Consider the following 11,913-nt stretch of genomic DNA (forward strand, 5'->3'; position numbering starts at 1 on the left):
GTAGACAATTCCTTGCCAATAAATTTTTCTTTAAACTAGCTGGCTGCCGAGCTCATCCCTTACTCCAAAAATCAGAACAATTAGCTGTTTTATACAATGATAATAATATTGTACCTGAAGACAAAAGACGTTTTTATAAATAGTTGCGTTATAAATAGTTACCTTTTATTTTCTCAGCTCTCTAACCCTCTCTTTCAATATTCTAAATTGCCTTTATTTTCTATGCCTTTCAATGCTCTTACTTTCCAACCCTCAGTAATTTTAGACTTAGGTGTTGATAAGTTTTCTATAGAAGCAAATAAAACTTTTTCTCATATAATGGACTCAGATTTTCGACATTGGTATAAAATCTACACGGATGCTTCAAAAACAGACATGAGTCCGGTTGGGGCTGCAGTATGGATTCCCTCAACAAGAATTATACTGAGTTATAGCTGCCCACCTACCACTTCTGTGTTTACAGGGGAATCAATCGCCATTCTTGAAGCTATTCCATTTGTTAAGTCTCACAACATGAACAATTCTGTTATCCTTTCAGACTCTAAAAGTTGCCTCCAATCAATTCTCTCAAATCCGTTTGAGACAAAAAGTCAGTTTCCCATCATTCTCAAAATAAGAGAAACTTTGAAAGAGTGCTATGTACTCAAAATTAACATAGTTTTAGCTTGGATTCCAGGTCACATGGGCATATCTGGTAATAAAAATGCAGATGCCTGTGCTAGATCAGCTGCTCATTCAGGTTCCTTTCAGTATTCAGAAATATTCACTCATGACTTGTGCTCTACCCTGAAACCCAAGATGTATGAGAGTTGGTCAAACATTTGGCATGTTTCCAAAACTTTAAAAGGCAAATTTTATGGAGAACTCCAACCAGGAATTCCTCAAAAACCTTGGTTCTCAAAATGTAGGATTCATAATAAAACAATAATCTCAACTATATGCCGCTTACGTTTAAACCATGCCTGCACTCCAGTCTTTCTAGCAAAACTTAGAATTAGGGATCATTCTCTATGTGATTGTGGCCTTGATGAGGGAAACATGGATCATTTATTCTTTAGTTGTCCCTTAATGCAATCTTCTCTGTACAATTATATACCCGCTGAAGTCCCCCGTCCAACCTCCGTTAAATGTCTCCTCTCCCTAGTTTACACTCCTTTGTAAATATTTTGTGTAAATATATTAAAATAAATAAGATTAAGGTGTAAATATTATTTAGTACTTATATTAATTAATTATTTAAGTATTTCTATTTGTGTATGTCATTTATAGTCTTACAAGCATGTATATTATTTGTTTCAGATATTATTAGAAAATTAAACTTTATGTAATCTGAACACCGATTATTACCGTTAAACTTAGAAGACACATACTCAAAGCTTGGTAGTCTAATCTAACGTGATTCTGGCAAATCTGTGGTATATCTTCCACAGAAGCCACAGTAGGAAGAATAGAATAGAATAGAATCACAGAAGTACTTAGCTATGCTATTTAGAATTTATTTCTGAACGCTACGCGTAGTTGACTGAACGTAGTGTTTAAATTCTCTTTGGTTGACATTTAACCATCCGGTTGCCATATTGGTTTTTAAAAGTAACCTTTTCCGTTTTGTTGTCGCAAAAATGACGGGCTTTAGTAATAAGGTGAGAGTAAAAAATGTGAAATAATACTAAAACATTACCTTTGCGTTTGTTTAAACGTTGCATTTACATATCCTTTTATCTTAGAATGTAGTTCAATTAGTTTTATTGTTCAAAATTGAAAACAAAGTATCATGTAAAAGTACCACACGTGTGCAGCACTATGTCTGCTGTAATGTGTTATTCGTTTGTATTCAAGTAATAGTTATTTGTCGTCTTTACAAGCAGCTGTTATTCGATGTAATCAAAAATTGTTATACGCTTATATGATTAAATATTTCATCAAATAAATGTCTTAGATACTTTAAGTTGAGGTTATGTGAATATGTATTTCATGGCATGAAATTCTTTATTTTAGGCCATAGTTATTGATGGCCGTGGCCATCTACTCGGTCGTCTTGCGGCCGTTATTGCTAAGGTCCTCTTGGAAGGAAACAAGGTTGTTGTCGTAAGATGTGAACAAATTAACATCTCAGGAAACTTCTTCAGGTGAGTTAAAACTTTCCAGTATTATTGATAATTAGTAATGTTCTGCTTTTATAAATGATGTTATTCAATTGGGTAATTTGCGTCTGAATTTTTAATGTTGATATATGAAGTCAGTCTGATATACTTATTTAAATTTTGCTTGATCATTTCTGTTTAAATATATTTCTGAATACTCTTGGATACTTTCAGGAATAAGTTGAAGTTCATGTCATTTTTGCGGAAGCGGTGCAATGTCAACCCAGCACGCGGACCATTCCACTTCAGAGCCCCTTCAAAAGTTCTGTGGAAAACAGTCAGAGGTAAAACTAGTGTCCTCTATATGATTAAATGTTAGGAGGATTTTCAACTTAATTTCTACAATTCAGTATTGAATACATGCTGCTATTATTTTTTATGAACTGGATATCAACTACATCCATTATAATGCTTATGCTGTAAAATTAACCTTATGGAGACACACCAAAAGCCAATTATATTACTTTTATTATTTACTTTTTACAAAGTTACTTTAATCTCATAAACCTAATGGCAACCTAAATATTTTCAGGATTTGGTAATAGTGGATTATCTCAGGGGTTTCTGTATAACATTTCTGGATTTTTTTTTCTCTTTAACACAGCAATATTTTTACATGATTATTTTCATTTTTTATCTATCCATGATAGTTTAAAAGCTATATGTATGTAATCCTCCTCAATTAATTAGTGTACAAGTATTTTCTGACATATTTATGTAATTTAAGGCATGATCCCACACAAAACTGAGCGAGGAAAGGATGCTCTAAGACGGCTTCGTGCTTATGATGGCTGCCCACCACCATATGACAACCGTCGCAGAGTTGTGGTTCCAGCTGCCCTCCGAGTATTCTGTTTGAAACCTGGTCGCAAGGTAAATATGATTAATATTTGTCAGATCTTAAGATTTTAATTCAAATATATTAAATGATGTTCTTTTATTGGGTAATTTGCGACTGAAGGTATAAAATCTATGTTGAAATGTGTAAATAAATCTGATGAGTTTGCTGAATAAGCCCTAACTATGGTGAATATTTTCTTTATCTTTAATGATGAAACTTTGTTAACAGTACTGTCATGTTGGTCGATTATCACATGAAGTTGGCTGGAAGTACAGTGCTGTAGTTCGTAAACTGGAAGACAAGAGAAAGTTCAAGGCAATCCACAAAGCCTCTTACGAAAGGAAGCTCAAGGTACATAACTTCAGATCTCAGATTCATAATAATAGTACTAACAATGTCAATGATGAACATTTTTACTTACCTACATTATCTGACAATAATGAACTGAAATACTTAACTGATGAATTATTTACTTTAAAACAATAAATATTAATTGTTAATTTTGCAAATGAATTAATATTATGATTTTCTTTTCAGACAATCACCAAGCAAGCCGGTGAAAAAGTAGCTAAAGTGACTGCACCATTCTCTGCAATTATGCAATCCTATGGATACAATTAGGATAAGAATATTTACTAAATAAACCTTTGGTTGCCCAATATGTTTTCATTATTTAATAAACCCAGATTTCTCTCACCATAACAAATGTACTGAGGAAATTTCAGTATTCTTCTCTAAGATTGTGTATTAATCAATTTCCCAGGTAAGTAAATTTGTTCTGTTGTTAGTGCATCACAGATGATTTGGAGTTTTCAATCAAATATGTATGGTATCAGTATAGTAGTATATTGTCAACTCAGCCTTGGGAAATTCCACTTCAGGATCCTGTGAGAAGTTTATGGAAAGCAGTTGGAGGTAAAACAATTTACATTGTATTGTCTTCTATATTATAAATACTTACTGCTAGAATTTTACGAACTGTTTACCTCTTACACTAAACCTTATAGAGACAACAAAAGCTGATCATATTACTAAGATTGCTGCAGGTTAAACTTGAAATTGACTGTTTTATTTGTTATACAGAATTACTTTAATTTTGTGTTGAGCATTTGCTTTGGATATCTTATAGCGTTTTTTTTATAAAAAATTCCTGATATGTTACACTTCATAATTTTTAAACAATAATTTTTTTCATCTATTTGTGTTAGTAAAAATGTTATGGAGATGTTTATGTAACTCTCCTTTGTTAAACTTAGTGTGTGAGTAATTATTTTTAATATGTATGTAATTTTAGGCATGATCTCCAACAAAACAGTTTGAAAATGGTTGCTCTGAGGCTGACTTTCACCACAACATGACATCCATCACAGAATGTGGTCTCAGCTATCATCCGAGAATTATGTTTGAACCCAGGTTGCAAGGTAAAAAATATTTATTAGATCTTCAGATTTTAAAAATATTCAAAATAATCTTAATTTTTAGGTAATATGTGACTGGAGGTAAAAACCTTTTGTTAGGCTTGTGTGTTGAACAAATAACAGAGTACTAAACTGTGGTCTCATGTCACATCTCTCTCAGCAAACAGGAGGTTAAATGCCTAATTTATAAATCTTCAGCATCTAACTGTTATTTAATTACATTTATTTTGTTACTAGTAAATATTACACCATTCACTGTCACCTCTGTAGATGTTTATAAATTGAAAGATCTGTTGTCATTTTTTATATAAAAAAATTCATTTAAGTTGGGGATTTCAGCAAATACCTCATTTTTATCGACTGTAGTCGAAAAACTGAGCTTTAGGCATAATTTTGATATGGTCATTTTGGAAAATTAAATGGTATAATTCCTTAAATATTTTAAATATTTATTGAATCTATGACTAGTCATAGTTAAAAAACTTAATGTATGTAATATAGCTACTATTTTCAGCTCAGTTGACGGTAGACACAAATTTATATAACTGTGTTGGATTCAAAGTCAAGGGGAACAGAGACTTGGACAAGTTACAGCACAGTAGATATGAGTTTTTTTAACTTCGAATTTATCTATACTTTATTAGTTCTAAATTTTTTTTGCTTGTGTTACACAAAAAAGGACAAACTTATGATTGCAGGTGTGGATTTGAGTGTGAGTTGTATATAGCACTTATATATAGTGAAAACAGGTTCTTTGCATACTTTCCTAGAAATTAGATTTCCTATTTGGTATACAGGAAGGTACATTAGCATTGTTTGGTGCTTCACATGCACATATGTCATTATTGAACTGAGTCATACTAATGAACAAGCAAAGTTATGTTTAATTTTTATCTTAATTTGATAAGCAGATTTATAATTCTCCCTGACGGAGTACCTAGCAGGCACTGAAATGAATCTGATGAGTTTGTGGAAAATCCTGTTAGTTGTTATGGTGATTTTTCTTCTTTAATGACAAAACTTTGTTTACAGTAATGTCATATTGTGTGATTGTCACATGAAGTTGGCTGGAAGTGCAGTGGCATAGTTGGTAAACTGGAAGACAAGAGAAAGTTGAAGGCATTCCACAAAGCCTCTTACGAAAGGAAGCTAGAGGTACATAACTTCAGATCTCAGATTCATAATAATAGTACTAATAATGTCAATGATGAACATTTTTACTTACCTACATTATCTGACAATAATGAACTGAAATACTTAACTGATGAAGGATTTAATTTAAGAAATTTTAATGGTTTATTTTACCAATTAATTAATATTAAATATGATTTTCGTTCCAGATAATTAACAAGCCGAAGCAAGTGTCAAAGTGGCTAAAGTGACAGAATTGTTCTCTGCAGTTATACAATTAGGATAAGAATATTTACTAAAAATAAAACTTCCATTACCCAATATGTTTGCATTATTTATTATACATAGTACACCACCAAATAAAGTAACCAAAGTAAGTAATTATACAAGTAACACCACACTATTACCAAATCAAATGGACCAAAGCTATTTAAATTATTTGTGAATCAATCCAATTCAAAAGTTATAATAAGTACGTATGTCCATTCTGTTGATAGTGCATTATTTGGGAGTCTCCAGAGGCAATACAAATTCCTCCTAGGTACCCTTAGTACCTATGGTTTTAAATCACGTCATGGAGGACGCAAAATCCGTTGTAGTTTCTAGGTACTGAAATAATATTTTTCCTATAAATAAGGTACAGTAGAATTGAAATAAATGTCGGTTATCCGTATATTTTAGGCTCCAAAATTATGGTAGGTACATGGGTAAGTTAGGAAGTTTCTTCGCATTTTATTTGAAAACACATTTTTTTTCAAAGCTTATCTGCATAAAATATGTGTCCAGTGTCATCTTGTAAGTAGTATGGTGAACCCGTTACTGTAGAAATCACATGCTTGGTGGTGTAGCGTCATCTTGATGAAACCACACCCTTTTTTTGAACTGATAAGAACTATTGGATGTAGAGATCTGAAGAGATGGTTCTGCCCGGTGGTAAAAGCAGCATCACCTTATTGCGAGATAACCCACAGTTTACCACAGCGTGAAGCCTGACCGACTTTCGACCACGACCTTTTTAGACAATCTTATCATGCATGATGCACTTTTATCACCAATTCTCAATCTTCTCAAAAACCGGCCATTTTAAGAGTTTCGTACTCATTCGTCATTAGGTACTTTTTAAATTGATTTCAAAATTTAGTTGTGCGTGGTTTCTTGAAGTTGCATTGGGTGGTACGATTGTGTAATTTGGCGGCAGGAATTAGTGAAACAGTCCTTTGGCATACTATTATAATTATGGTAACTATATTATTTGATGGTACCTAATGCTGAGTTTCATTCTTTTTTTGTGCTGCAAAAAAGAGATGTTCGGGCTAGCATGTGGACCAAAGTGATAGATGCTCTTCAGCATATGAAAAGACTGAAGTGGAAATGGGCTGGTCATGTGGCCGATCAATAGATGGACGGTGGACAAAGCTGGTCACCAATTGGTCTGGACCACGACGCAAAAGATACAGAGGACGTCTTAATGAACGATGCGTTGATGAGATCATAAAAACTGCTAGAGAAAACTGGACTCAGAAAGCAAAGTCAAGAACAACCTGGAAATTGTTGCAGTAGGCCTATACCCACCGGGGCCTTAAATATTATATAAATGTATATTTTAATTTTATAAAGGCCTTGTCCAGATATAAAGAACAGCAAAAATCAAAGCCAACAAAGTATCTCATCCCTTTCACAATATACTCCATCTGCTTCGATCGTTAGCTTTCTTTCGCTATCGTTTGTTGCTAAATGTGGACCCCGTATAACACGAGCAGTGCCCGGGACTCACACGACGGTGGGCGAGGACGAGCGACTGGCGGCAGCACTCCCGGCCTGCTGCGCGTGCACCGTGATCCCCGCCGCCGACGAACTGTAGCTACTCTTCCTGGTTTTTAAACAAATGTTTTCTTCGAGTGTATCCATATTTTAAGATGTTTCTTCGAATCTTCCTCGACTGAGACTGAGTTGAGTCAAGGAACAAATTAGTTTGTAAGGTGCTGCATTCTTGTTGAATCTTGTTTAAATAATATAAATTATTTCATAAAATGTAATAAAAAATAAACTATATAAATTATAGTATATTGGATGCGTCAACCTTTTGAGCTTGAATTCATTGCTTGTGTAAGGATGCTTGGTGAACATGATGGTCGTGATTACTGTCATAATTAGTAATTAATTAAGTAGTAAAAAACCAACAAACAATGATTTTTTAACTATAACGGTTCGATCTGACACTACAAGCAGCACCCGGTCACGAGTTGATGCATGGACCAGCCATCGTTCCCTTCGCACATATTTGAGGGAAGGAGACGACGCCATCGCAAGCAATGGCATTCAGTGATCATGACAAACCATGTTATAGCATACACATTATAACTACAAAATTATAAAAAAATTGCGGAGTCACCTCTATGTGAGTCATGTGGAACAAACCATTGAGGATGTTGAGCACTTGTTAAAGGAATGTGTCCGATTTCAGTCTAGTGGAGACAAAATTGTAAGACTTATGGGTTTGAACAGATTTGATACGGGCATGTTTGTAAGTATACTTGCCCGCCCTGCATCTAAGGATGCCATAAGTCTTATTTGTTGAACACTAAAGATATAACTTCCTTTTCGTTTTATTAACTTTTTTTTAGTTTGTTAAGAATTTTGTTTTTCTTTTAAATGTACTAGATTATAATGGGGCTGAGATGTACATACGTATAAAAGCCCCTAAATCAATAAAGAAAAAAAAATTATATAATTAATACTCACAAAGCAAGCCCACTAAGGGATGCTAAGTATATAATGCAAATTACAGTAGATGTACTGTAGTAACTAGTAGCAGTAGGACAGTAGATGTTATAGAAACCAAGAGAATACAATAATTGTATTTTAAATGTTACATTGATGAGATTACACAATCCTAATATATTGAGCAATTATTATTAGGTAGAACAGGAGCATCTATTTCCGATACTTTTTTATCCCTCGTATATATTATTCTTTAATCGTATAATTGGCTTTTTGAATAAGGTGAGTCTTTATAATTTTTTTGAATTTAGCAGTTAGACATGTAATAATATTTGGAATTTTATTAACACAACTACTCTGAATGACCTGGAACCTATCGAATTGTAACTGTTTATTTCTCCCAAGGTAAGTATTTTGTATAGTCCGGCAATTGTCTACAAGTCTTGAGAGAGTGTATACTCAAAAAGAACGGTAGCGAACCGAGCCGTCCAACTATTTGTGTGGATGTGGATTCTTGCCGACGTAGAGTTTATTCTTGATGGTTTCCGCACATTCTATTATGGCGTATTGGCACACTTTTTACACAAATTATGCTGCCCCAAATTAGGCATATATAGCCTGTGTTATGGGTTGCAAGACAACGATTTATTTAATACAATATCAGGTTGTGGCTTCATCTACAGGATCTACTTTACAGTTGATAACCTGCTCAACCCCAATATTTGCATATGAAAAAATTTACTTGAGATGTCGCTCTTGTAAATCTAAACAATATGTTATGCTTTTAAAGTGATAACCCTCACTTCTAGGCAGTGAAGCCACAACCTGAGAGTTGAACAAAGCATACAAGATTTTATAACGATACGTTACTCGAACGGTTGGCTCAGTTGGTTAGAGCACCGGCACGGAACGCCGAGGTCGTGGGTTCGAGACTAAACCTACATAAATACATAATATAAACATACATTTAAACATCCATGACTCGGAAACAAACATATAAATGCGTGCACATACCAGGATTCGAACCCGGAACCTCTAGCTAAGTAGGTAGGATTGCTAACCACTCGGCTATACAGGTCGTCGATACCTGGAAAACGAAGGCAAGATTTCTTGAGTTGGCAGGTTTGCCAAATTTGGCGCAATGTCAGATCCCGTCTTGGATTCAAATTCAAATATTTTTATTCAAAATCACTTATTGAACTTCAAAAACTACCACCCAATCAAAATAGACTGCCTCAGAACTGAAAAGAACGGGCCCAAGAAACTTAGCGGGCTTTTTTATAAATAATGGATTACAATGTGATATCGTACAATAAACATTTATAATTAAAGAGCCTGAGGGTGTTCGCTTCATTCCCAGTCTCTGGTATCATTAAGAAAATCGTTTATGCTATAGTAACCTTTCCCATACAAACGTTTTTTAATAATTCTTTTAAATTTCGTAATACATTTGTTTTGTCCATTTTCTGGGATCATATTGTAGAATCATATACACCGCCCAACAAAAGACTTACTAACTCGACGCAACCGAGTAGTAGGCATAACAAGTTTATGTGTTACCATTATGAATGTCACAGTTTCTAGAAAGTTCCTCAATGTGCTTATGAACATACAAAACATTATCAAGAATATATTGAGAAGCAACACTCAATATGTTTATATATTTAAATTTTTCTCTTAATGATTCTTTAGGACCTAGGTTATAAATAGCGCGAATAGCCCTCTTCTGCAACAAAAATATGGTATGAATATTGGTCGCACTGCCCCATAACAATATACCATAGGACATAATACTATGAAAATAACTAAAGTATACTAGTCGCGCCGTATCTATGTCAGTTAACTGACTAATTTTTATATCCATTGCAATTTGGAATCAAGAGTAATGCCAAGAAATATAGCAGATTCCACTGTTTTATCAGTTTACTCTCCGTTTAATAAAACATTCGCATCTACATTTTTGAGATTTGGCGCGATAAATTTAACATATTTAGTTTAATGACTATTTGACAATAAGTTATTAACAGTTTTACAAATAGTAGGCACACGATGTCATAAGCGTATTTTTATACAATCTAATTAATTAATATAATTCCAGTCACGATTATTGTTATTTTTGGATTCGGTGTCCTTCCGCCGCGACCCGCTCTCGCCTCCTCACGACTCAAGCACATCTCACCAATAACAATGTATGTACAAACCTATCTTGGATGACTCCGACTCCAAAAATTACAGTAATCGTAACTAAAACTAGATTAATTAATTAGATTGTATAAAAATACGCAATTATTTTTATAACTTTTAGTGCATATTATATTTTTCAAATAGTGTTTTTGAAGTCGGTTGTTATTTTTGTTAATTTATTTTTGTATTTATGTGAATTTGAAGAACACTAACTAACAATTTGTCTAAATATGTGTAGATATACTAAATTTGTCAATGCAGCAATGAACGTAAGCGCTTTGCAATTTTATTACAGACAGTTAGAAATTCTGCCATACTGCGCGATATTGAGTTATTCGTAAATTTATCATCCACTTTGCTTATTAAACTTATCATACTTATGTATAGCAAATTTAAGTCTTTTATGGTTTTCTCATGGATGCCATTGTCAGATCTGGACCAAATTACAATGGGACCACACGGGAAGCACCAGAAGAAAAAAGAATTATCAAAATCGGTTCACCCAGTCGAAAGTATTTTATTTTATTTAGGACAAACAATCATACAAACTTTTGAGATAACAAACAAAAAAAAAACATATGACGAATTGAGAACCTCCTCCTTTTTTGAAGTCGGTTAAAAAATACAACAATATATTTATTTCGCGCGCGCCTCTGAATATCTCGCGCCTCAATATGGAAGCCAAATATTTACAAAAATATCGTAGTTAAAACGTGAAGACTGACGTCATTTTACCCTACTTGAATGGGTTCTAATATCCAATCTGTATCCCATCACTCGCTTCAATGACCTAGAAGTTGGATCTGATTAGGGACTGTGGCATTGGAGACAAATTTTCTTGCACAGCTGTGTCCACTGATAACGGGGCAGACTAAAAAAATATATAGAGCTGTCTGAAATATTAAAAAAATTAATCAAACAGGTGATTACCTACCGAATCAATGTAGGAACTGAAAAAAGTGAAAATTTTGAACTTTTAGTAAGTATTATAATTTGAATTTTCGTAATGTTTTAGTTAAAATTATCAACATTTTGGCTTTCACGTCTTTTTTTACAACACTACGTCTTCCAGTACGTGGTCGCCATTTGGGGACTTTACTGCCCCAACGGGCATCTGTCCGTCGAGCTATGTGCCTTGCTCACTGCCACTTCAGTTTCGCAACCATCTGAGCTATGTCGGTGACAAAATAATTTAATAATTCAGAAGTGCCCTCCCGGCGGCTCTACAGACACACACGAGCTGAACGCACTAATGCTATGCTATTTCTTTGTCTTGTGTTGAAGTGTCGGGCCGAAAGTGCGTCACCTATTCATTACGTAAAATAGGTAAAGCAGAAATGCGTGCGTGTTTTTCTTTTTTTTTTGGTTGTGTATTGAATAAGTTTAGAAACAATTGTACTGGTTAGTTACAATTTAAATTACACATAAACGTGACACATGAGAGACTTCACATAGGTACTCGTAAATCGTAAATCTC

At 33.9% G+C, this 11,913-nt stretch overlaps 1 protein-coding gene and 1 long non-coding RNA gene across 2 annotated transcripts; both read left to right on the forward strand.

Annotated features, from left to right (window-relative positions):
• Positions 1-1,481: 1,481 nt before the first annotated feature.
• LOC126966018 (60S ribosomal protein L13a) lies at positions 1,482-3,641 on the forward strand. The gene is made up of 6 exons (XM_050809894.1): positions 1,482-1,640; positions 1,996-2,126; positions 2,316-2,425; positions 2,869-3,014; positions 3,211-3,333; positions 3,520-3,641. The coding sequence occupies exons 1-6, from the start codon at positions 1,620-1,622 to the stop codon at positions 3,601-3,603; spliced, it is 615 nt and encodes a 204-aa protein (XP_050665851.1). The 5' UTR covers positions 1,482-1,619; the 3' UTR covers positions 3,604-3,641.
• A 476-nt stretch (positions 3,642-4,117) lies between these two features.
• On the forward strand, positions 4,118-5,854 carry LOC126966041 (uncharacterized). Its single transcript, XR_007729647.1, has 3 exons — positions 4,118-4,403; positions 5,433-5,555; positions 5,741-5,854. It is a non-coding gene; the product is annotated as an uncharacterized LOC126966041 (long non-coding RNA).
• The last annotated feature ends 6,059 nt before the right edge of the window (positions 5,855-11,913 follow it).

This window comes from Leptidea sinapis, chromosome 9 (genome assembly GCF_905404315.1).
Source record: "Leptidea sinapis chromosome 9, ilLepSina1.1, whole genome shotgun sequence".
Taxonomy (NCBI): domain Eukaryota; kingdom Metazoa; phylum Arthropoda; class Insecta; order Lepidoptera; family Pieridae; genus Leptidea; species Leptidea sinapis.

Bases quoted from the DNA above. Each gene is read 5' to 3' on its own strand.
- LOC126966018 (XM_050809894.1), top strand. From the start codon at position 1,620: ATGACGGGCTTTAGTAATAAG. The intron at 3,015-3,210 runs GTAAATATGATT...CTTTGTTAACAG, and splicing joins GTTTGAAACCTGGTCGCAAG to TACTGTCATGTTGGTCGATT. The intron at 3,334-3,519 runs GTACATAACTTC...TTTTCTTTTCAG, and splicing joins CTTACGAAAGGAAGCTCAAG to ACAATCACCAAGCAAGCCGG.